Source organism: Otolemur garnettii, unplaced genomic scaffold (assembly GCF_000181295.1).
Source record: "Otolemur garnettii isolate 467f Iridium unplaced genomic scaffold, OtoGar3 scaffold00035, whole genome shotgun sequence".
In the NCBI taxonomy this organism is placed as follows: Eukaryota; Metazoa; Chordata; class Mammalia; order Primates; family Galagidae; genus Otolemur; species Otolemur garnettii.
The window spans coordinates 1,343,824-1,371,133 of NW_003852430.1; the positions used below are offsets into that span (position 1 = coordinate 1,343,824).

A 27,310-nucleotide genomic window follows, 5' to 3' on the forward strand; every position below is an offset into this window, starting at 1 on the left:
CTTTACTTCCTACGTGACCGTGGGCACCTCTACGTGTAACTTCTCCATTCCCCAGTTTCCTCATCTGAGTTCCTGTATCATAAGGTTGTGAAAATTAGAAAAATTAATAAATATAATTAGAACAGTGCATGGCACATCATAAGTGGTAGACAGTTATTGGCTGGTGATTTGTTGTTGTTGGGCTATTGTGAGGATTAAATGATGTAATCTGCTTATCAACAGTGACACTAACTTTATGGTACACACACAAGAAATGGTGATCTATTAAAAGATTATTTAATACTAATAAGTTAGACAGAATCCCAGACAGAGAAATCTTACAGCCCCTGCTACTGTGGCCTCCTTCTCCACAGAAGGGAATATGCACCCCGCTCCAGTTCGCAGGCAGAGGCTGCAGGGCTGCGAGAGCTTGGCAGACGCCCGCCCAGTCTGGGCCGCTCTGCAGACCCAGCACCCCTGAGGCACACCGGCTGCCTTTCCAGCTGTGCCGCACTCACCCTGAGTCACACACACATGAGTCATCTCTGTGCTGGGATGCATTTACCAGAAGGTAGGCCAGGGTCGGTTTGTATCAGGGTGGCCAGGGAGCAAAGTACAGCTGACTGGGTCACTCAGGGAGTCAACCCTCACCCAGCTGCTCTGGCCTGGGAGACCACGAGTGTGGGTGGTGGGGAGGGGGCGAGAGGAGGTGGCGAGGACAGAGAGAACATGAACTTTGAAACCAGACAGCCTTTCCCTTTTCCTCTCCCTCCTCCTTTCCACAAAGAACTACTCTGTAGAAACAAGCAGATAAAAGACCTGCCTCTGGCTGCAAAGCACAGCGCCCAGCAGGGAGACTGACAGACTTAGGGTTACACCACGGACAGGCACTAAGCCCTGGCAGATGGCAGATGGAGGCCTGACTCTGGCTGGAGAGGAGGTGTGGGGTGACTGACTGTTCAGGGTGAAGAGGGTGGCATCAGAGCCTGGGGAGAGGCAGGCCAGTAGGGGTAGGGGGTGGGGGGTGGCATCCACACAGGATGCAGGCAATGAGGCCTGGCTGCCGGGGACAGTGGGGGCTGGCAGTTATGGCAAGTGATGAGGCTGCTGCTACCGGCCTTGTGAGCCACGTGGAAGGGTGTGGACTTTATCCTCAAGGCAATGTGGAAACATCGAAGAATTCCAACTAAACAGGAAAATGATGAAATCTGTGTTTTGGAAAGTTTACTCTGACAGCTGTGAACACACCTACAGGTAAGGACACCAGCTGGGAAGCTGCCCCTGCAAGCCAGGTAAGGAACCAGGTGGCCTGCATGAAGGCAGGGAGGGAACTGATAAGCCCGATGACAGACCCACCCTGACCCACCAAAGGGCTGAGCTGTAGGAGTGTTAGACACCAGGACCAAAGGAGGAAATGGGAGGATGAGGAGAGAATGGGACGAGGCCTCTGACTCTGCTCTGCCACTAAGGAGCTGGGATGATATTTTCCCCACTTTCTTCCTAAGGGAGGATCAAAGGAGACTAATTAGATGGTAGCATATTTTGAAATTATAAGATAATTAAATACACACACAGTTTCATCATTAAGACCATCAATATTAGGCAAAATGGGATTTGTACTCAACCAAACAAGCACAGTCCACAAGTCAGTGAAATAACACCTGTGAAGATTTTATCCATTTTCAAGCCTTTGAGGTCACATGACAACTTTTACCCCCAAATACTATGGATCCAAAGACATGTGACCACAGCCTTTAGCCCTTCTTGAAATGAGAATGCATGAATAAATCCATCCTGTCTTCCTTCACTGTTGAGTGTGACGTGCTTGTGTGTCCACCAGCTAACAAACCACATGGAGGGCTCCATGCTGGGGAGATGGCAGTGAGCCACGTGGGCACAGTCCCAGCCAGCCTGGAGCTTAGCCGGTACACATCAAATCCAGCAGCCAAAGAATTACACAACTCAACAACAAAAAATCAAACAACCCAATTAAAAAATGGGCAAAGGTCTTCTGAATAGACATTTCTCCGAAGAAGAAATCAAATGGCTGGTAAGAACCTGGAAAGATAGTGGTCATCAGGTAAATGCAAATCAGAACCACAATGAGCTATCTGCTCATACCCATTAGGATGGCTACAATTAAAAAAGAAAACTTAACAGAAAATAACAAGTGTTACCCAGGATGCAGAGAATCTGGAACCTTTGTGCATTGATGGTGGGAATGTAAAATAGTACGGCCACTATGTAAAACAGGACGCTGTTTCCTCAAAAACATAAAAATAGAATCACCATCTAGTCCAGCAATTCTACTTCTAGGTGTTATGCTCAAAATAACTGAAAAACTGGAAGTGGAATCTCCAGTAAAATGTGAGCACGTCACGTTTACAGCACCACTTGTCATGCCAGCAGAACAGGAGAAGAAGCCCGCGAGTGCACAGAGAGATGAATCAACAAAACAGGGTTTTGTTTATTCATCAAAACACGGAATATTGTGCAGCCTTAAAAGGAAGGAAACTCTGACTATGCTACAACATAAAGGTCGAGGACATGGCGCTAAGTCAAACGAGTCAGTTACAAAAAGACAATAATATATGGTTCCACTTACACGGGTATGAGTGACCTAGAGCAGTTGAATTTACAGAGGTTGTGGGGTCAGGGGAAATGGAGAACTGCTGCTTAATGGGTACTGAGTTCTATAAGATGGAAAAAGTACTAGAGATTGGTTGTATGATGACGTGAACACACTCAACACTACTGAACTGTGTGCTTCAAATGGTTGAGATGGTAAATCTGAGGCCATGTATATATTATCACAATTTTAAAAACAACAACAAAAACAGCACCCAGGTATTAACAGTGCTACAAAGTGGACCAAAAGCTGGGTGGGGAGTGAGGAGGCTGGGGGCCTGCACGGGAGGGAGATGAGGAAGGGCCCTTTACAGGTCATGGCAAGACAAGTGGAGTGTGTCCTAAAGACAGTGAAAGCTACCGGAGGACTTTAGTCACATTATTTAGAAAGACCCCTCTTCCTGCCATGCATATAGAGAAGGGGTGAGAGGGAGACCCAGGAGGCGGCACCTGTGGGTCTTCCAGGGAAGGGGTAGGTGTGCCCTGCACCAATGATGGTGGCAGAGTGAAGGGGAGGGAAGACAAATGCCTCAGGTGGATTTGGGTAAGAGAATCAGAAGAAGCAGGACTCTGTAATCTTATCTGCATCTGCAGTCCTCCCTCAGAGTTGCAGAATTCTTCAACTGGTGTTATCTGGTTTGATGCCCATAAACATCTCATGCGATAAGCAAGGAAGGTGGATGAGGAAACTACGTATCGCCCTCGTGGTCTACCTTTCACATCTCCACTGTGAGAGAGACCGGTTCGAGAAATATCCACCTTCCTTTCAACCACATTAAAAGACACACAGCGGTTAGAACTGGAATAAATGAGTGACAAGCAGCCTCCGGGTCGGGGCACACTAGAGGTGAGAGGCAACTATGGAAAACTCCAGAGTGTGGTGTCCCGTAGGGTTGATGGAGTGATGAAGCTCCTTCTCGGCCACTGTGGCCCAGGGAGACATGCAGCCCAGTGTGGCCGGACGCCCAGTATTTCAACAGCAAAGACGGAAATCTTTACATGAAATCATCTGATTCTAAAATGTGGGTGACTAATTCAAAATGTTAAAAAAAAAAAAAAAAAACCGTATGAGCCAATACCAAAGAGGCCAAAGAAAACACATCTGCAGGCCAAGTCCGACCAGGGGCCACTGGTTTACACCTCCAACCTACATGACCCCTGACACCTTTCTTCTTCCGACCCGTCCCTGTGGAGAGCATCTCTGTGCACTCTTCTAGCTTCCAGAGGAAGTACCTTCGGCAATGACCTTCCCACAGCAGGAGGGCGATCCCACGCCTCCCACCAAAGTCAGCCCTGCTTTATCTTTGATCACAGTTTAAAAAGAGACCCGCAAAAAAGGTAAAAAGAGACCTGGAATGACCAACACGAGTATTGGTTGTTTTGACCACCTCAGGTAGCAGCTGTCATTTGTGACCGACCTCCTGTTTGGTCTCCTATGATATTTTCTGGTTTCCTTCTGATGTCACCTGGAAGCAGCTTCTCCTGGCGCCTCTGCATTTTCCAATCTTGTCCAGATACCACTATGCAGTCTCTGGCCTCCTCCGCACCACCTGAGCCATGTCCTACTGTTTACTGCCATCCCATCTGCTCTGAAAACTCATTAGAGTCCGGCATCTCTCTGCCCATGGCGCTTCCTCCTTTGTGTGAAAAATTGGCTGTTTAAAGAGGATGAGTGTATGTACTCCTGGGATCCTTCTTTCTCTCTCAGTTTTCTTCCTAATACCTGTAAATCTAGATTTGTAAAATTTAATTCTATCAGTTTCTGTGTTTACAGCCAATTCTTTTTTCACCTTATTTTGATGCTTTTACACTATATATAAATCCAGAACTTAGATATGAAAAAACCTGCATCAACAAAATCCACAGGCAAATGATCACCTGGTGGAAAATATTTATAATTCAGATCAGAGACAAAGGGCTAACTTTGCTAACACGGAAAAAGCTCCTCGAATTTGAGAACTAAAAGGTTTTCAAAAATTCTGCAGAAAAATGGGCAAAGCTTATAAACAGGTAATTCACAGAGAAAAGAAACACAGATGGCCCTTGTGCCTTTTAAAAGATGCTCAGTTTTTCACAGAAGAAAACTGCAAATTAAAACTACACTGAAAATACCATTTCATACCTATCAGATTGGCAAAAATCCAAAGCTTGCTGGTATACTCTTGCTAAGGCTGTGGGGAAACAGACTCTCTCTTACACACTGCTGGTGGGAATGCAAAAACGGTACCACCTCTTTGGAGGGCAATTTGGTAATTTCTAGTGAGATTGCAAGCAAATGCACCAACCCTTTGATGTAGCAATTCTACTTCCGGGAATTTCTCCTGTAGCTAGTACCTTCCCTATCAAAATAACACATGTACAGAGTTATGCACTCCAGCACTGTTTTTCACAGTGAACTCAGTGACACAACCCAAGTTGTTTTTATTTATAGGGAACTGGCAAATGAACTGTAGCATGGACCAGCAGCACCAGCATCACTGGTGCCAGGATTCCTAGATCAGAAACTTGGGAGCAGGAAATCCAGGAATCTGGGTAACAACACTTTCAGATGATTCTGACCCTGCCAGAATTTAAAAAGCATTGACATAAACAATGGAGCTGCTTAAAAAATAGAGAAAGAATCAGTAGCCATGTGCTGTGGCTCACATCTGCAATCCCGGCACTCTAGGAAGCTAAGTTAGGTAGAGTGCTTGAGCTCAGGAGCTCAAGACCACCCTGAGCAAAAGCAAGACCTCCATCCCTACTAAAAATAGAAAAACTAGTCGGGAGTTGTGGTGGGCACCTGTAATCCTAGCCACTCAGAGGCTGAGGCAAGAGGATTGCTTAAACACAAGACTGAGGTTGCTGTGAGCTATGATGACACCACAGCACTCTACCTAGGGCAACAGACTGAGATCCGTCTCAAAAAAAACAAAACAAACCACCACCACCACAACAAAATCAGCAATTAATGAAATCAGGAAAGGATAAAAGTAATCAGGAGACTCAGGAATGAGAACAGTAGCACCTTTGAGGGGGGCAGTGACTAGAGGAGCTCGAGGAAGCTGGCGGTGTTGTACCTGGAGTCAGGCTACTGTGGCGAGAGTTTTAGGTATGCAAAACTTCACCAACTCATGCACTTGACTGCATGTGTTAAACCTCAAGACGGTGTTTGAAAAAATGATGCTTTATACATATTGATATGAAATGACATCCGGGGTCCACTATTTAGTGGAAAACAGGCCAGGTACAGAAGAGAACAATAGCATTCCACTGTTCGTGTCAATAAAGAGGGGGAAAAAATTGTACTTGTATTTGCATAAAGCAACCTTGGAAGGGCAAATAAGAAATCCTGAAAGGTTCCCAGGAGACAGCCTCCCAGGCTGGTGAATTTGCAATGATGATGATTTCCCACAGGCCTGGAGGTATGAAAGAAGGGAGGACAGCTGGACGCTAGACTCTTACTCTGTAGCCACAGCCTGGAAGGGACATCGTGAAGAAGCTGGGAAGCAGGAAATATCGGTCTCGGCTCACCTTGATCTAAGTTAGATCCAGATAAAATGTCTGTTTTTGGACAGATTTATATTTGAAGCATGTGAGTGCGCTTCCTATTCAAAAATAATTTTTCAAATAAATAAATCTTCAAATTCTTCCTTATACTTTGTATAAATGAAATAAAGTGGTACCTTCTCCACCTTACTGGTCTATTTTTACATCCCCCCATGGATGGAAGCCCATATCTGGAGCTGCCATTTGCCTATCATGTGACCCTGGGCCTTTTTGCCTCAGTTACTCCTGCTAGACAATGTAGATAAAACTATCTACTTTTGCCAAGTGCAGTGGCTCATGCCTGTAATCCTAACACGGGTGGCCAAGGCAGGTGGATTGTTTGAGCTCAAGAGCTCGAGACCAGCCTAAGCAAGAGTGACACCCGTCTCTACTAAAAACAGAAAAACCAGCTGGGAGTAGTGGTACATGCCGTTAGTCCCATCTACTCAGGAGGCTGAGTCAAGAGAAACTCTTGAGCCCAAAAGTTTGAGGTTGCTCTGAGCTATAACGCCACAGCACTCTACCCAGAATGACAGAGTGAGACTGTCTCAAAAAAACAAACAAAAAACTATATATCTTTCTTCAAAAGCTAGAGGAATAAAATAGATAACTAATAAAGTACTATGCAAATAGATGAACTCCTTATGACTATTTCCAGCAGAAAGAATCAGAAGGTAAAGGGAAAGAAGAGTCACTTGCTCTGGGCCATACACTATTCTGAGCACGTCTGGAGTGACATCATTTGCTCATTGCAGCTGAGGCTCGGAGGCAAGCAGCCCCTGTGCTCCCAGGACCTGAAGCTAATTAGGACTGGGGCCAGGGCTCCACCACACTGCCAATGCCAGAGGCCAAGCCCATGGTCTCCCCATCAGGCCTTTCTGCTTCCTGACACCTCTTCACATCACACAGAGGATGCATTTGTTAAACGGGGAAGGCTGGACTCACTCCCCAAGGCGGCAGGGAAGACAGGCTTAGGATGGGCATGGGACATATAGCCTCAAAGGGCAGCATACGGACCCTCCAGCCCTGCCCCATCTCCCCAGGATGCTCCCTCTCTGGCCTCCCAAGCTAGAGGACATGGCCAGTGGCATTTTAACTCCAAGCACCATCATAGTTCTCAAACACACAAATGTACACACTCTTACACACAGGCTGTTATGGGTTGAACTCTCTCCCCTCCAATCCCCATGTGAGAAAAAAAGATATGTTGAAGCCCTAACCCCAATACCTGAGAATGTGATCTTATTTGAGCATAGAGTCTTTACAAAGATAAACCAAGGTGATGACGGTGAGACCTATTTCAATATAACAGGGGACCTTAGAATAAGGAGAACATTTGAACTCAGAGACAGACACACACAGAAGCAGGAGGACGTGACGAGAATTGGGGGAAGCCAGCCATCTCCACGGTGACGAGAGAGACCCAGCAGAGACCCTTCCCTCACAGCCCTCAGAAGGAAATAACCCTGCCAACTCCTTGATTTCAGGCTTCTGGCCTTCAGAACCATGAGACAATACACTTCTGTTGTCTGAGCCCCCAAGTGTGTGGTATCCGTGACGGCAGTCCTGGTAAAGTCTTACACACACTGACAGAAGTAAAGATGTCACTGGCGCATCTTCAAAGTTACTATTATAACTCCATTTGTGTGCTTTGGGATATATTTTCTCCAGCTTTATGGTAAGGCAAAATGATAAAAGCTATTTGTATGATTAAAAAAAAATGTAGAAAAGATGAGAAAAGAGTTAAAGAGAACTTGGTAAGAAAACCTCCCAGCTTCTGAATTGCTTTCATGATGCCCACTCCTTTTGATAAGTCTATAATCCTCCCTGTGGCCTTGAAGAAAGAAATATAGCAAGAATTCCTAGATGCCAGGCGCATACTACAGACTGCACTGTTACTTACAAATCTGGGGCTGCTACCTGGATCGTGCCCTAGGCACAGCACACGCACTCAGTCGGCAGGCCGCCACACCTGCTCACAGCTAGGGACGGCGTGAACTTGTTTTTTTATTGTCCATGGGGAGCCACAAAAAAAATAATCCTTCAAAGATCAAACGCAAAAAATACTTTTTAAAATCTAAAAATAGGGGTTTTAACTCTCCTAAAAGTAAAAATTTTAGCAACCCCCCTGCTAAATTAAGGACAAAAAAATTATTTCAATAAGAACAATTGATTAGAAAAAAAATTATCCTAGCTAGATAAGAGAAGAAAAGAAGTGATCCAGTGCAGGTGAAGTAAAATGGTGGGGGAGGGGAGAAGAAAGGGGACTTGGAAGAAAAGAGACTTGGCAGAAAGGGGGCTCAGTGCAGCAGGTGAGGATGTGTGTCTGCAGGCTTCCAGCTGCTCGGCAATTAGCCACAAGTAAGTACGTGGTTCTGCTCACTCAGACCTCTGGAAGCTCCATACCAAATGGGGTAAACACTCTGGCGTGTGGCCAGGAATTACACAAAGTCAAGTTGAGGCTGGAAGGGGATACTTCCAGGTTGACAGATGTGCCCAGTTTGTGAACACACTGATTCATTTTTTTTTTTTAAACAGAGTCTCATTCTGTTGCCCAGGCCAGAGTGCCATGGCCTCAGCCTAGCTCATAGCAACCTCAAACTCCTGAGCTCAAGTGGTCCTCCTGCCTCAGCCTCCTGAATAGCTGGGACCACAGGAGCCCATCACAACACCCGGCTAATTTTTCTATTTTTAGTAGAGACAGGGTCTCACTCCTGCTCAGGCTGGTCTCCTGAGCTCAAGCAATCTGCCCGCCTTAGCCTTCCAGGGTGCTAGGACTGCAGGCATGAGTGATCACCTGCCCTGACACCTGACACTGAGCGGACACTCACTATGGCCCATTTTCTTCACAACTGTTATATTCCCTAAGTTTGACAACTTTTGCTTCTTGAAAAACAAGTCCAGAGCTGGCCACAAGCCCTGGGTCAGAGGCTGTGCATTGTTTTTTAGATGGCCAACTTATAAGCCAGGGACACTTTGGTTTATTTTTCTCTTATTCTTATAGACAGGACTTTGGGGCCAAAGGGACTCTTGGTGGGTGTTCAGCCCCACAGGTCCAGGACAGAGCCAAGGGTGTGCCTTTCTCACTAAGATCTCCCCTCTATCCACCACCCTCTTGGCAAACTCAGGCTTTCTGGGTCCTGCATAGGTTGTGAGCAATCCTAGCCATCCTCTGCCCTATGGCTGCAACCTTAGAAACATCCAACATCAACTCTCTGAGCCTCAGGTCCCTTACCTGTAAAAGGATCAGGTCAGACAAGGCGAGTCTCAAGTCTCCTTCAGCTGCACAGGCCACAGCTGGAGGTTAGGGGGCTTTTGACCATTATCAAGTCAAAGGCTTCCCTCTCCAGGGCCACTGTTGCCTACCTGTCTTTTCCCTTTTTTGCCCCCGTGAGCATATCTTACAAAGAGGGGCTCAGTCTGATATGTGATGCCAATCTTTTGAGCATGTGATATAAGCAGGAGATAACACTAATTCCTGTCAACCAGCAAGGGAAACAAGAACCACTCTGAGCCCTGGACAAAGGCCTTTGGCTGAATAAGGCTTTAAAACCACCTGTCTGAGACTGTTCATTGAGGCAGCAGGTCTCATCCTAGAAGGGTGAAAACGGTGGCCAAGCTGTGGTGTAGGAGGTTCCCAGGCTTTCCGTCTCTGGCAGCAAAATGCCACAAAGCAGAGGGTAATAAAACCAACAGGGGCAGACAGAGCCAGAAGTGGATCCTTGTCACCTTTGATCACTAGACCCTCCTCCTGAAGAGGTCCCTCAGCCTCTGTTCTAGGTGTGCAGCAACAGGCATCGTCAGGACAACAATGCTACTGCAGCTCTTAGGCTTGCCATCTTACAAACAAGTACTGACCAGGAGCTGCAGTCCCTGCTGGAAACCAGCTCTACCCAGTGATACTCCCCACCTCCTCCCACCTCTCCCCAGACCAAATATTTATAGAGAAACCAAAACTTGAGGAGGTCAGAAAGATGCAAATGTATTCCTGGGGTCTTAGGGGATTTTCCTGTCTTACCTTTGAGGTCACAGGTGCAGGTTATCTGAAAGCCTAACTGGACCTTTTCACCCCCTAACTTAAAGCCATGCTCTCAAGCTTTAATGGGCGCAGGAATTACCCAGAGCCTGCACTTCTAACAAGCTCCCAGGTGGGGCTGACAGCACTGGTCTTGGGAAGATCTTCAGAGACTCCCAGAACTTCCTGCCTCCAGGATCTGCTGCAGCTGAGGCATTGACCTCGCTCTTGATTTTGCAGATGGGGGATGGAGACCCAGATGTTAACCAGTTTGCTCAAGACAAATCAGTAGCCAAAAAATCCTTGTAAATAAATGCTTATCCCATTTCAACAGTTCTAGACTAGAAAAGAAATGAGCAGGCCTGAGTCTGCCTGCTAGACTCCAGGACATAATGATGAAAGCAATTTGTGTTTATTTGTTTTGTTTTGGTTTTGTCTGGAATTCCCAGGCTGATGCTGATATTCAAAGAATCAAACTTCCATAATTCTCTGACTTTTTACAGGCTCAATATTTCTGACCCTAATACTAGATACGTGGTGCTATTTTAATCAGGAAGAAAACTCAGAGTATCCAATGGTAAGACCAGAAAACCAATACTTTATTCTGTGCCAGAGCTGTGCAGGGTATCCCAGTGCCAGGTAAGATACAGAAGGATCAGTTAAATGTGAATTTCAGAGAAACAATGAGTAATTTTCTAGTATAATTCTGTTTGATGCATAATTTGGAATATACTTATATTTTAATAAAAAGGCATTCATTGTTTGCCTGAGAATTGAACTGGCAGTCCTGGATTTCTATTCGAAAAGCCTGGCAACTCATTCAACAGGATGGCAAGTAGAAATAAGGAGAGCAGGGAGCTGGCAAACAGGAATATCCCCTGCTCAATCGCTGCTGCCCGTCAAGAAAGCCACAAGGACCCTAGCGTGACAGACGTTCCCTCAGTAGGCATAGACTTACCACTGCTGTTCCGAGTCCACCTCTCTGAAGACAGCTTAATTTTCTTAACTAGCTGATTATAATGCAACAAAATCACCAATTTATAGCTGGTGTTATGGATTGTATTGTCCCCAAATTTCATATGTTGATGTCCTAACTCCCAGCACCTCAGAACATGATCTTGTTTGGAAACAGGGTCTTTGCAGAGTAATTAATTAAAGATGACATCACAGTGGAGTAGGATGAGCCTCGAATCCAACTTGACTGTGCCCTTTATAACAAAGAGCAATCCGGATACGGAGGCTGACACGCACGCACAGAATGCCACACGCCAGGGAGCTACCAGAAGTAGGAGCCTGAACATACTTTCTCCCAGCCCTTGCAGGGAGCACGGCCCTCCTGGCCCCAGGATCTCTGACTTCTGCCCCCAGATCTGTGAGACAAGAAATGTCTGTTGTTTAGGCCACTCACTCTGTGATGCTTTTATTACAACAGCTCTACGAAGCTGATACTGGGACTGGGAAGAAGGGAGTAGAAAAGAGGAAGGAGTTAAAGCCAAAGGAAGCCGTCAGGAAAAGCCCCACCCACATTACATATTAGCTATTTTCCTCAGCACTTGAAAACCTCAGCTGAGAGGAGACACAGGGATTTAGAAAGGACAGACTGCTTTGTATGAAAACAGTCAGTTCTCTATGAAAATTCAACTTTAAATGTTGAGCAAGTCATATACTATTTAAATAAGAAGCCTTAGAAGTCAGAATTAACCCAGATTATACAAAAAAAAGGAGACATTTCCAAGAGTAGATTTACAATCTGAAGAGATTTTGAGACTTTTAAAAATCACAACCTTAACAGGCTTACTACTGCCAAGTGTTTTTTCCCATGAGAAGTCTGCTTTCCCCCAATCTTTACAAGCCAAACATTACCATATTGGGGTAGTGATTAAGGAGCTCAAAACAAAATTAAGCAGGCGATTCTAATTTCATTGTCTCTCTTGATTATTTGCTTGTCATATTTCAAAAGCCCCAAATGGCGAGATTTAAACAAAAGATAGGTAACTTAACAATCCTTTATCATCTCCTTCTAAAGCGACTGAAACCCCCTCAATCTAGCATGGATTTTAAGGTACCTTTCCCTGTAGCCAGGCCTGTCCTGGTCTGGAAGGTGTATTCTGGAAGCAGAATTCTATAGTCCCAACCTGGAAAACTGCCCGGGCTGGCTGGCTCCAGTCACTCTGGCCCACGTTCAGTTACTAGAACACACTGAGGTGTCTGTTTCTCACCTGGCGGCTTTTGCCCATGCTGATCTCTGTGCCCGGAATGTTCCTTCTTCCGCCCAAACCACTCTCTACACCCACAATACACACAACACAACCTCCACACACTCAGCTCCAAAGCCAGCTCTTCAGAAATACCTCCAGTCACCACCCTTTCATTTCTGCTTGTTACAAAACCTTGTCCATTTCCTTCACCACCCTGTCACAGCTATAATTACTGTTTACTGGTTTGTTATCTGTCCCTCCCCAATAGATGGTAAGCTTCATGGGAGTCAGAGATCAGATGAGTTTTGTAAATTATACCCAGGGCATGGGCCACAAAGGACACACAAATATTTGTCTAGATCAATCAATTAATTAATTAAACACATGAAGGCACGATACGGTCAACAGCAGCAGCAGCATCCCCCAAGACATAGTGGGAATTCCCAATACCCAGAGGCTCTGAGTTCAGCCGTGGAGCAGGCAGTCGACGCTTTACACCCTGGTGGAAGACAGACGCCGGAGGATATCACTCGTCTGCTCATTTCTCTGGCAAAGTTTCAAACTTAAAAATCAACCCTCTAGGATCATGATCTGGCTTCACAAATAGGCCCTTCCTGTAATAAACGGATGCCCAGTCACACGTATGTCAACTGTTATGGTCCCCAGGATAATACTTTCTCATGGTAAATTAACACAGTGGTACTGGTTATAATCTGGTGTCCCATAAACATTAACTTCAGGGAGAAATGTAATGGAAGCACCAGCACAATGTGTGATAACTGGCTCTTTCTTTATAAACTTATCAACAGGCATTCTGACATTAAATAAAGAAAAAGCCTGGTTTCATCCCAGGGATATAAGGCAAGTCCATAAATGTAATTTACCATATCAGTAGAAGCAAAAACACAGACTATATGATCCTGTCAAGAGATGCAGAAAAAACATTTGACAAAATTCAGCATCCTTTCTCCCAAGAACCGCATAGGTGGCACATTTCTTAAACTAATGGAAAACATCTACGACAAACCCACAGCTCATGTCCTACAGAATGAAGAAAAACTGAAAGCTTTTCCACTTAGAACTGGAACCAGACAAGGATGTCCACTATCACCACTACTATTCAACATAGGACTGGAAGTTCTATCCAATGTAATCAGGCAAGAGACGGAAATAAAGAGCATCCAAATGGGGAAACGTTGCTCTTTGCCAACGATACGATCTTCTTCTTAGAGAACCCTGGAGATTCAACCACAAAACTCTGGAAGTGATCAAAATATACAGTAACATTTCAGGGCATAAAGATCAATGTCCCCAAACAGCTAAGTTGAGAAGCTAATCAAAGGCAAAATTCCCTTCATGGTAGCTTCAGGGAAAATAAAATGCCTAGGAATATACCTAACAAAAGAGTGAAGGATCTCTACAGAGAGAATTATGAAACCCTAAGAAAGGAAATGGCAGATGACATTAACAAATGGAAGAACATACATGCTCTTGGCTGGGAAGAATCAACATTGTTGGAGGATCTACTTCACACAGGGCAATCTGCAGATGCAATGCAATCCCCATTAAAATACCAACATCATACTTTGAAGAACTGGAAAAAATAGTACTTTGTTTTATATGGAACCAGGAAAAAACCCATATAGCCAAGGTGGTTCTTAGTAATGGGAATAAGGAGGCATCACTCTACCAGACTTCAGATTATATTACAATGATCAAGATAGCACATATTGGCACAAAGATAGAGATATGGATATATGGCGCATAAAAGAAAACCAAGAGATGAAACCAGTCTCTAGTGACCATCAGATCTTTGATAAACCAAACAAGAGCATACAGTGGGGAAAGAATCCCTATTCAACAACTGGTGCTAAGAGAACTGGATAACCACATGTAAAAGACTGAAACTGGACCCACACTTTTCACCACTTACAAAAATTGATTCAAGGTGGATAAAGGATTTAAATTTAAGACACAAAATGATAAAAAATATCACAAGAAAGTATGGGGAAAACGCTTGATGACGTTGAACAGGGGAAAAATTTTACCAAGACTTGAGCAGCAATCACAACAACAATGATAATAATCAAATAGGACTTAGCTGAGTTGAAAAGCTTCGGCACAGCAAAGAACACCAAAATTAGGGCAAGGGCACAACTTTCAGAATGGGAAAAGATATTCACATGGTATGAATCTGACAAAGGGTTGATAACTAGAATCTACAGAGAACTCAAATTAATAATAATAATAATAAACAATCCCATCTATCACCGAGCAAGCGACATGAACAGAATTCTCTGATGAAGAAAGATGAATGGCTAACAAACATTTGAAAGGTGCTCATCATCCCTAATCATCAGAGAAATGCAAATCAAGACTGCCCTGAGATGTCACCTGACCCCAGTGAGAATGGCCCACCTCACAAAATCTTAAAGCTGCAGATGCTGGCATGGATAGGGAGAGAAGGTAACACTTTTACACTGTTGGTGGGACTGCAAACTAGTACAACTGCTTTGGAAAGAAGTATGGAGAATCCTCAAAGAACTCAAATAAGACCTCCCATTTGACCCTGCAATCCCATTACTGGGCATCTACACAGAAGAAAAAAAATCATTTTATCATAAGGACATTTTGCACTAGATTGTCACAGCTCAATTTATAAATCGCCAAAATGCAAAAACAGACTAAATGCCCACCAACCCAGGAATGGATTTAATAAGTTGTGGTATATGTATACCATGGAATACTATTCAGACATTCAAAAAGATGCAGACTTTACATCTTTTGTACTAATCTGGATGGAGTTGAAACATATTCTTCTTAGTAAAGTACCATAAGAATGGGAAAGCAAGTAGCCAGTGTATTCAATACTAATAAAGTCAACATTTAATACACACCCATATAAGAGAAAAACTCAAATCAACTCAAGGTGGGGGGTGGAGGAAAGAGAGAGAGGAATGGACGTGCTCCCACTTAACGGGCACTATGTTAGGATGTATGGCACACCTCTTGGGGGCCGGAAACAATTACAAGAGGGACTCTACCTAACAAACGCAAACATTACAACCTACTTGTTTGAACCCTCAAACTAATCTGAAATTTAAAAGAGGAAAAGAAAAAGATGTGCATTTTATTTACAAAAGTACCCCTAAAAACCCTAGGATTTATGGATCATAAGAAGTAGATGACATGGGGTGTTTTTAGCAATACATACACAAAACCTTTAAATGGTGGCTCATGCCTATAATCCTGCCACTCCGGGAGACTGAGGTGGGTAGACAGTTTGAGCTCAGGAGCTGGAGACCAGACTGAGCAAGCACACAAGACCCCATCTCTAAAAATACCTGGGCATTGTGGCAGGTGCCTGTAGTCCCAGCTACTTGGGAGGCCAAGGCAAGAGGATTACTTGAGCCCAAGAGTTTGAGGTTGCTGTGAGGTATGATGCAACAAAGTGAGATTGTGTCTCAATAAATAAAATGGGGGTGGCACCGGCCCCATATGCCGGAGGTGGCAGGTTCAAACCCAGCCCTGGCCAAAAGAACCTGCAAAATAAATAAATAAATAAAATTTTAAAAATAAATAAATAAATAAAATGTATGTCTACTTAATCCAGAAATTCTGTTAATAGGAATTTATCCTAAGAAAACAGTCAAAAATGAATATAAAAATTTAACCAGAGGAATATTTACTATACTGCTATTTATAATAAAAACTGGAAAATTAAAAATCCAAATGGGTTGATTAAAAAATCTGTGGCAATCCCTATTAAGAAATTCTCTGCAACTTTTCAAGATGTCTTATTGAATGGAATAACAATCAATGACATCCTTAAACTCTAGTAGCAAAAAAGTATATTAGGAATCAATACTCTAAGACATATTAACTATAGTTTTGTGGGGGTTTTTGTTTTTTTTTAAATTTATTTTTTATTAGATCATAATTATGTACATTAATTCTATCGTAGGATACAGTGTGTTGCTTCCATATGCAGTTTGGAAAACTCTCATCCAACTGGCTAACATAGCCATCATGTCTTTCTTATAATTGTTGCATTAAAATATTTATATTCAACCTTTAGACAAATTCACATGTACCCTAATAGGATTATTAACTATAGTTTTGTGACGGGTCATGTGTGATTATCTTTGTTTTTCTGTACTTTATATTTTTTTCTGTAAGAGTTACGTCTCACATAAATATATTTTGAAAAAAATGTTCATTTAAAAATAAATTGTTAACTAATCACAAAAGGACAAACACTATATGATCTCACTTATGTTCAGTACCTAGGGGATCAAATGCATAGAGACAGAAAACAGAATGGAGGTTGCCAGGGGCCACGGGAGGTGGGTGGAGAGTTAGTGCTCAGTGGGTACTGAGTTTCAGTCCTGTGAGATGAAAGAGTCCAGGACACGAATGGTGGCGATGACAGCACAACAATGTGAATGTACTTAATGCCATTAAACTATACACTTAAAAGTGGCTAAGATAGCCAATTTTTCTTTTTTGTTGAGATGAGAGAGTCATTCTGTCACCCTCAGTAGAGTGCCCAGCATCATCATAGCTCACAGCAACCTCAAACTTTTGGACTCTACAGAGCTTCCTGTCTCAGCCTCCGAAGAAGATGGAACTACAGGCACCTACTGTGAGAGCCAAACTAGCTCCATTTTGTTGTTTACAGCACAAGCTCCATTCTTGGCTGTTTACAGCACAAGCCCCATTCCTGGCTGTTTAGCGCATAAGTTCCATTCCTAGCCCTTCCGCCCCAACCTCTGCCAGTGAAACCTGCAGGGCCACTCCCTGCTGCCTCTCCCCCACCCCAGGTTGCACAGCCACTGAGCCATAAACTGAGTCACCTTAGGCAAACAGCTGCTATAATAAACAATAAGTTTCTATTACCTTGAAATACAGGTAATCAGGCTGCACCAACTCTGGCCCCCGGTTAAGGGACTCCCCACCCCTCACCTGTACCAATCCAAATTTACCTTTACTAGTGAAATCATCAGCTACCAATGCAAATCCTCCTTTACTAATGAAATCACCAACCACCAATCAAGAGTGTACTCGTAACGGACCTTACCCTTCTTGCTTTCTGTACCCCATAAAAACTTGCTCCACCCGAGTTCAGGGCTCGTCCTCGGCTTGCATGCCAGGAGAGTCTGGGCTTCCCGGGGCCTGAATAAAACTCACCTTTTGCCTTTTACATCGGAGTGTGTCTCGGACTGTCTGTGGGGAGTCTTGAGAGAATTTCAGGCATAACACTACCACCAAACCCACCTGGTTTTTCTATTTTTAGTAGATATGGGGTTTCGCTCTTGTTCAGGTTGGTCTTGAACTCCTGAGCTCAGGCAATCCACCCAACTCAGCCTCCCAAAGTGCTAGGATTATAGGTGTGAGCCACCGCGTCCAACATAAGATGGCCAATTTTATGTTATGCATACTATACCAGTATTTTTATAAAAACTAAAAAAAAAAAAAATTAAAACATTAAATCTTAAGTACAGCTGAGTCTAGAGGTGACTCAGTTACTAAGATTTTCAAGAAACAGAAGTAAACAAGCCCAAACTTGAGAATGGACTACACGGCACTAAGCCACATGCTCCGGGGTGCCCCCAACTCTGGTGTGTAGTTGGATGAGCAGGCAGTTCTGCCTGTTCCCTCATGGCTGGTGCTGGCCACAAGTCCCCTGGCTCACCCTCCACTCTCTTCCTTCATGGCTTGGAGTTTCCTTTCTCAAGATCTTGCCCATGTCCCTCAGTTTGACTCTCAGATTAAAGAAATTAAATTGGCTGTCCTAGAAGCACGACTTCCCAAAGCCTGGCTACACTGACTGCAGGTGACAGGGGGACCCAGAAAAGATTTGTGCACTCCATGGGCTACAGGCTTAGGGACTCACCCTCAAAGCCCTTGAGCTAGGGGTTGGTGGAGCCAAAGAGATGAATCTCACCCTAAAGTCTAGGCAACTAACCTCTCTACTAAAGAATGAAGAGGAAAGAACCAGATTCAGCAAATGAAATCCTTCCTTTGTTCATCAAAAGGGCACCAGTCCTTAGCCCCTGAGAAAGGAGTGATGCCTGGATCTGATCCTGAGAACCTCAAAGTTGCAGACCCATGGCCTGAAAGCTGGACCTGGCCAATAGGTGTCTTGGCTTAGCCCACCTAGTCTTGATCTGCACGTTTGTGAAATTTCTGTTAGTTGCCAACATTTAAAAATCAGAGCATTTCTACCTAAAAGGAGTTGTTTCTTTGTTATTGTTGTTGTTATTGTTTTTTAATTCTTATGAGGGAAAAAAAAATCCCTTAGCCAAACTGAGTTTACTTTCCTATGTGACAACAACAGGCTGGAGGTGAGCATCATATGGACTCTCTCCCCAGTCCGGCCCCACTATTTACCTGCTGGCCCTGCTGCCCCTTGAGTGGCAGCTCCTCAGCTGGACTGGGAACTGCTTGGGAGAACTTTGGGATAAAAGGCACGATGCCCCACAGGCTCACTGTAAAGTCTCAGAAATACTCAGTGACTGCCGGCCAGCCTGTGGCAGCAGAGTGTGGCACTCTGCGGGGTTAAGGTCAGAAGTAAACCACAGACCCAAAAGTGTCTGGCCTCTATATCCTGGCCATGTTTCCAGGTACCAGGCACCATCAAATGCATCATCCTGCCCATTCTCCTCATTGCAAATTTTAAAAAGAAAGCTGTACTGTTGAGAACAGATCTATGGTCATGATGCCTGTGTCCTATCTCCAGCAGAAGACAACACGGGATGCTTTAGGGAGAGGACTTGGAGCTGCATGAAGCACCCCATGGTGCACCTGTTTCCTTCCCATACCGCAGCTGGAGGCCAGAGGAAAGTCCCCAGCCATTTACACTGCACCACTCTGCTCTCTGTACAGTGGAACGACACTGGATGCTGAGTTTAAATATCTAAAAAGATCATATACAATCCTAGCACTCCGGGAGGCTGAGGCAGGTGGATTTCTTGAGCTCGAGTTCATGACCAGCCCGAGCAAGAGTGAGACCCTGTCTCTACTAAAAACAGAAAAAACTAGCCAGCTGTTGTGGTGGGTGACTGTAGTCCCAACTACTAGGGAGGCTGAGAGCCAAGAGGATTGCTCAAGCCCAAGACTTGGAGATTGCCGTGAGCTATGATGATGCCACTGCACTCTACCCAGGGTGACAGAGTGAGATTCTGTCTCAAAATATAAAACATAAAATATAAAAAATAAATAAAAAGATCCTATGTATACAGGGGTGAAAGGAAGTTTTCCAAGTCCTTCGGGGTTAACAGGGCCAGGGAGAGATGAAGACCAGTGATTTCTTACCTGCTGTAGGCACACTAACGTTATACTGAGGTAAAATAAATAAGAAGGCAGTCTTGGCTGTGACCTGTAAAACAAAGGGAAAAGGTTCCAGTTTAACTTTCAGCCACATCAAAAGACACAAGCAGAGACTGAGACCAGCCTCAGACCCTTTTCACCCCAGGCCTGCAGGCCTCTCAGATGAAGGCCGTTACCTAATGCAGAGGTAGCACTGAGCTTTGTCCCATTTTTCTTCACTGACATACCTCCCAATACTTCTACTAAAAACAAACAAACAAAAAGACCCTGGGCCCCAAATGGTATCTAGACTGGTGACTCACTGCAGATGAGGTAAGCCTCATCTTGAGGCGAGCCTGGCAGGATGAGCGCTCAGAAGGGACGGGTAGAAACCTGGCTGCCCTCCCTTCCTCGGCTCATTCATTCACTCACTCTCCCAGGTATTTACCGATTTAGTTCTGTGTACCCAGCTTTGTGGAAGATGGAAACTGACAGATGAGATCCTGGGCCTGCATGTAGCTCAGGACCTAACTGGGGTTTCCCTGGCACTCTGCTTGCCTGCACACTGGACAGCAGCCCTGAAAGTCTACACCTGGGCTTCAGAAACAGAGAATTTCAGCTGCTGATTTCATATCTACCCTACCATGGGGCAAGACAGGATATCCCACACTGCTGTTTACTTCAAAAGCTGTCTTTAAAATCTTAGTTGTGTTGTGACAGAAACTGTGGTTGCCACCTGGTTATTCGTGGCTAAATCAGTACTGTGACAGCTGGGGAGAAATTACAAAACATAGAGATGTGAAGCTTGGACTCTGAATTGACTACCCGAGTTTAAATGCAGGCTCTGCCATTTCCTAGACGTGGGACCATGAGCAAGTAATCTTCTACGCTGAGCCTCGGTCTCCTTGTCCATAGTATCAGGGCTACTTGTAAGATCTTAGCTGGTCTGGGTACCACAGACTCGGGTAGCACTGTCCCTGATGTCAGCATTGTTGAAAGCTCCCCAGAAGTCTCTAGTGTACATCCAGGCCTAAGAACCATCAGCCACACTGATCTGAGATGCACATGAGGCCAGGTGAAGAGAGGCCTTTCTCAAGAGGCCTCTGGTGACACCTCATTGAGATGAATGTCCTGGTTCTCCCCCAAAGCAGAAGTTTGGAGAGTGGCCACGTTGGGGAAGAGGGACAAAAACACCGCAGCAAAGGCAGCATGGGAATGAGTGAACGACGCATCACAGATTCCCCATGTCACTCGGACGCGCCAGCACAAGGTTCCTGCCCTCGGCCTCCCCTCTAGAGACAACCCTACTTCTTGCCACAGTCAACAAGACCCAGTGCCCCACAGGGGGGTGTCATTTCCTCCAAGGCTTCTCCTGAACCTGGGCTGCTGCCTTCCATGTGTTCTGTCAAACTCGTGGGGAAGGCCCCAAATGAGATTAGGTATGAGAAGCTCTTGTAAACTCCGAGCCCTATTCAAATAGACAGGTCTTCCCCAACCCCCACCCTACAACCTTAATACTTTGGTCCGCAAGACCTTTCAGCATTCCTGACCTACCTTCCAGTCCCACAGACTATTTTCTTTACAACAGGTGTGCTTGGTTTCAGCCAAAATGTTCTCCTTGCTGCTTCCTCTTAGGGGTGTGAGCCCATCTCATGCTGTGTACCGTGACTCCTGTCCCCTTCCCCACACACAGTTCGAACGATCAGAATCTCACGCACCCTTCACAACCCACCCAACTGCAACCTCCTCCGAGAAGCCTCCATGTGGCCCTAACTGCTCACAGGTACATGCCTTCCGGCTGGGAGCGCCCTACACCGGCTCTGCTGTGTTATCCCATTCAGATCTTGTTCTAGTTCTCTCCAAGCTCCTGCCTCCTTAATGGCAGGGGCTGTGCTGTCTCATTTAGCCTTCTGTGCCTCCTTGAGTCACTCACACAGAGGCAAAAACAGCACGTGCTCAGCGACTAACATGAAAGGTCTCTGTGGCACACTGCTGGGCTGTGGGGGGGGGGGGTCTCAGGTGTGTGGCGAAAAATTTTAAAGATCATTAATCAAATTATTTTCAAAAGAAGATCAAAGCACAGTAAGCATATTCTTTTTTCTTTGCTTTTTTTTTTTAATCAACATAATTGAAGTTTGCCGTGGAAGTTTAACGACACATTCAAGTGTGCCGTCAGATAAAAAAGGTTGAAAAATACTGCTGTAGTGGGAGCTGCCCTCAGTGGCATCGCCAGAGCGGTCCTCTGTCGCTGAGGCCTTTTCTGGGAAACCTGTCTAGCTGCCAAACCGCCTGAATACAGACCTGCCACAAGCCCCTCCTGACCACTCCAGCCACGTGGCTCTCCCCCTCTGACCTCTGCTCACAGGGGTCACTCTTGGCTCTACCACCTAACCCTCTGTGCTGTCTGCCATGACTCCTGTGAAGTGAGCCTTGTCTTCAGACTGAAGATCAGAGGAGCCAGAGGAAATGGGAGAAAGGGAGGAGAGAGGAGAAAGGCAGGCAAGAAGAGAAATATTTACCAGCACTCTTCCCTGCCCAGGCCCAGACCTCCCACTTGGTTTCATCAGGAACTCCCTTGTCTTTTAAGACTGTGGGGGTGGAGTAGGCCTCTTCGAGCTGTCGGGTACCTACTCTCCCCTTCCTAACAGCACCAAGGTTTCCTAAGGGAATCACCTTCCCAGCCTGTATGTGGGTCACATCCTTCCTCTCCTGGCCAACTGGACCCCCTGTCCTGGGCCCTGGATTGGGGTGGGAATGGAGACGTGTGATCACTGCCATACCAGCATCTTCCACTGTGGTCCCCGCAGTCCTGGCCCTAGGGTACCCACCCATGGTTCTGCAGCCTCCCCTCAACTGAGTAAGCCCCAGAGTGCCTCCATTTCTAAGACACATTATTCTTCAATGTGAGAAGTACTCGGGTTCCACTCAGCTGCCCTCGAGAATCCCCAAGGGAGCTTTTGAAGTCCTTAGGCCAGGGCCACACCCCAGCCAATTAAACCAGACCATTTGGTCATCCACATTTTGTCAAGCTCCCCACAGCATCCCAGCATCCAGCCAAGTCTGAGAATCACTGTAGCTTTTTTTAAGGAAGCTAAGACATGTAAAGATGGGTGGGCTCTATCTATACTCCAGCCCTAGTCTTGCATATACAGAGGATTCTTGTCACCTGGGAGACACACAGGGTTAGGTTCCTACAAGCCTCTGGTCACATTTTCATAGACAGATTAATACGTAACCTTGTTTTACGTGTGTTTCTGCTTAAAGACATCTTATTTGATTCGTTAACACTGAACTCAGGGCCAACAACACAATAACTCGTGCCTGAGATGAGCTTACCTAACACACGTGTTTTCTCCATGAGGACCATGAAAGCTGAAGGACAGGAAAGCTGAGGATTGACTGGGGGTTGCAAATACGTATTAGCAAGTAAGGGAGCTCACAAAAATGAAATCCACAAATAACGAGAATAAAATGTATTAGGGCGAACCTGAATGTCAGGACCATGAAGACCAAAATTTTTCTTTTTTGACAGCTCGATTAATGTAAAATGTATATGCCACAAAATTCACCCATTTTAAGTATAGAACGCTAACAGGTTTATACAGCTAAACTGTTTCTTCCATCGTGGGAATGTAAGCACTAAGAAAGTGGGGGTCTTACCTGCGTCAATTATCTTCGATCCACAGCCTCAAACAGTTCTCAGCAAACATGTGTAAGTGACCACAGTGAGAGCCGGTGTCATGCTCAAGCTACCTCACCACAGGCCTGACCTCGACCTGAGTTTATTCTTCTGTAGACATCTTCTCTCCAAGTCTGCCCCAGAGCTGAGCACCTAGTGGGTATCTCATAAATACCTGTTTCATGAACTCATGCTGTAAGCACCTATGATACTAAGCGACCACAGATGAATGCTTAACATGTTTTCTGAACACGACTCTGATAGAACAGGACCTAAGGCCTTCATTAAAGTAATAAAAACTGTTCTAAAACAGGTGTCTTTCTTTGTAAACAGCCACACTTGCTCCCACCTTGCCCTATTTCAGCAAGATGGTGTCAGTTTACCTGATTTATAGATGCAAACGCTGAATTTGGGGCATAGAGAGGTAAAGTTGCCTCCAGAGACCTCACAACTCTACCAGCAGGAAAGGCAACATTCAACTTGATTTTTTAAAAAAGGTGTCGCAAAAAGAAAAACCTAGAAGACACAAAAAACTGCTCATAAAACAGAATGGTAACATAAAATGGAACAGAAAAGGACAAAAAAACACACATATTAAAGGCAAAGGAAAGGAGCAAGGAATGAGGCTGATCCACAAAAATGCATTCCAGGAAGTCCTGCTCCTTGGCTAAAGGTGGCCAGAAATTTGGCTGTAGGCTTTTCTGCAGTCCTCTGAAAAAGGAAGGAGTGATCGGCTCTTGGACTCTCCAAGTCCATTAGTTAAAAAAGCAGAAAGCACTAGTCAAAAAGAGCAATCCTACTTCTTCAGGATAAAAAACACTCTCTTTGCCTTAAAAGATCCTTTGGCACCCCAAATCTACACTCCATGACCTTCTACCGACCTCAGACCAGAGATGAAACCACTAACAAGCCCCTCGGCAAGCGCTGGTTGAGTTCCCTCCGCACAGAGGGCTGAGAAACAGGAGCCTATTAAAAAATGTCACTCCAATTATTTCTCATTCCTCTAAGGCTGTTTATAGGAAACATTATTGAGTTTAATAGCATTTTAAATGCCAAGCTCAGTGGGTAAAAGGTTAAAAGTGACAATGTGCTAATACACTAATGCAAAGAGAGAACACTAAATTATGTAGGAAGGGCCACATCACACATGCACACGCATGCACGCAAACACACACACAACACACACGCAGCGCTTCATTAAATTTTTAACTAAAACAGGGCATCAAAGACAACGGCAGGGACCTTGAGCCTGCTTGTGTAGCCATAACAAAACAAAGCTGTTCCACATGCCATGTTCTATTAGGGGCACAGGAACCTGAGCTCTTGGTTGCAACTAGACCAAGGCTGCCAGTGAAATAGCTGCTTCTAGCTAAGCATGGTGGACACACATTGTGGGCCAGCAAGACCTGGGCAAGGCGTTTCACCTCACTGGACCCCCGTTTCCTCATCCCTTAACAACAACAATTAACAGTAGTGACAGTTAATATTCTCATGTGCTTATTACTCCATACCACTCATGGTTCCAAGGGCTATACATAAATTAATGTCCGGTAATTCTCACAATGACTCTACAAGGCAGGTGCCCATCATGTCCCCATTTTACAGATATGCATGGAAAGAATGGGGCCCAAAAGAAGGGGTCAGAATGAATGTCCTTAAATGAATGTCCTCCCCTCCCCCAGCCCCAAAAGGCTATCATTTCTTGATTCCACTGAGCTTTCAATGCCCAAAGCACAGCCTTACACCCACTAACTTGCTGGGAGGTCTTTCTAAAAGTTTAAAATACACTTTTGCTCCCCCACCTAGTGGAGATGAGGTTCAGGCATCATCTATGTTTGACAGAGCAAAAAAGTAAGGCATCTCAGGTTAACCCGTCACCTGCTGGCCGTGGGCGCTTCGAACACCTGGGCTTCTGAATGCCCTGATTGGTCCTCCTCTCCCTGCAAGGTGCTAGCTGGGCACCAAAGATAAAAAAGAAGGACTGTGATGAAAGCAGTCTCACCGCTTCTCTTTTAAGTGTTAAATCCTTTGGTTCTGTTTATTCTATTTTTTTCTTGGCAGACACATTCATGCTCCGTCACTTGGAAGGGGCCATGTGGGCAGGCCAGCCACCGAGGACAGGCTAGGGTACAGGGCCTTATTTGAGGGCTTATTTTCACAGAAGCAGCTCTGCTCCAAACCACTTCTGTCCCACCACACTACCACCCCTACCTGAGCCAGATATCCCACACCTGACGGTGAGGACACTCATTTTTTTCTTCCTTACAAACACAGGATAAAGCCAAACAAAATGTCCCCTGAGGCAGGGAAATGAAGCAAGTAAAACTCCCCTCCCAGCTTGGCCTGTGCTTGGGAAGCCAAGTGGTCTCCATTGAGGGTTTCACCAAACTCATTTTGCATGTTTCTGCTAAGGCAGAGGATAGGAAAATGTCAGTCAGACAAGAAAATCTTGAAGTTAAGTCCAATAGGTGGGGAAGAGTTTTTCGGGGGTGGAGTGTGTGTTTAAACAGTCTTTTAGCCTTTTTTCCCAGGAGTGTTTGCACCCCAAGGTTCTTGTTGCACAAGAGTCCGTAAGTCCACCAATCACCCATATGTGCCACATATGTGGCCTGGACACAGTGGACACGGGTTTGCAGCCCCTTTACCTCTCACTAAAAAGCAGATACAGCTGAAACAAAAATATCTTTCCTTTTTGCTCCCTGGAAGTCTCCATTTGCAGGACCAGAGGAGGGCTGGGGGTCAACCTCCTGAAACACAGCAGGCAGAGTTCTGATAGTACCTTTCTGTGTGGCTTTTAGCAATGCTTAGAGATTCTGGTTTTCTCACCTGAAAAACCACCTTGATACAAGAGTCAGAAAAGCCAAACACACTCAACAGATTCACAATGTGGAAAAGACTCACTATTAGCACTGACGGTCACAGTTTTATATCAGATTTAAAAATGACACTGTATATGCATGAGAAAAACTCAGAATAGCTACAGTAAAATTGTACTACTTGGTTTACTTCACCAGTTCAAAAGTCTAAACTGTATGTTGGAATAAAGAAGAATTATGAATGAGTCACCTAAAAGGTTTTTAAAATCTCTGAAGTTGAGCTTTTTTTTTTGTTTGCAGTTTTTGGCCAGGGCTGGGTTTGAACCCTCCACCTCCGGCATATCGGGCCAGTGCCCTACTCCTTTGAGCCACAGGTGCTGCCCCTGAGTTGAGCTTTTTATAAAAAAGATATATCTGAAGTTCAAATTTGCCATGCTATACATCCTCAGTTTGTAAAGTTAATTAAGTACTAAGACACAGGAACTGGCCTATGACAGCCTTTTCTATTTCTTTTATAACTAAAACTTAACTATAATTTTAAGAAGACTTCATACTTATGTAATCCATGATTGCACAAATTGAACCTGACCTACTATGTGCCCTACAGATAGCTTTATATAAAAATATTCATTTGCATGAAAAAATGCATTCCTTCTCTGAAAGCCTTAATATACAGGGTATCCGTAAAGTTTGTGTGCAATTTAAAATAGACAACTATTTTATTTATTTATTTCTTAATTTTCAAAGTACGGGTTATAATTTTTTTTTAGCATCTTTTTATTGTTGTTGTTGAGGATTCACTGAGGGTACAGAGAACCAGGTTACACTGATTGCATTTGTTAGGTAAAGTCCCTCTTATAATTGTGTCCCACCTCCAAGAGGTGTGTCACACACTATGACCCCCTCGCCCCTCCCTCCTTCCTTCTCTCTGCTTCCCCTTTCCCCCAATCCCCACCATGTACTAAGTCATCAATTGTCCTCATATCAGAACTGCGTGCATTGGATTCTTGCTTCCCCATTCTTGTGATACTTTACTAAGAAGAATGTGTTTCAACTCTATCCAGGTTAATACAAAAGATGTAAAGTCTCCATCATTTTTAGTGGCTGAATAGTATTCCATGGTATATATATATATATATATATATACCACAGCTTG

General features: G+C 44.7%; 1 protein-coding gene across 1 annotated transcript in view; it reads right to left on the reverse strand.

The window, feature by feature from the left end:
- Nucleotides 1-27,310, reverse strand: part of TRAM2 (translocation associated membrane protein 2) — a 75,763-nt gene that overhangs the window by 13,878 nt on the left and 34,575 nt on the right. Inside the window, exon 2 of the mRNA XM_003789643.2 lies at nucleotides 19,666-19,729. Coding sequence (XP_003789691.1) covers nucleotides 19,666-19,729 — 64 coding nt within the window. The remainder of the gene's footprint in view (nucleotides 1-19,665; nucleotides 19,730-27,310) is intronic.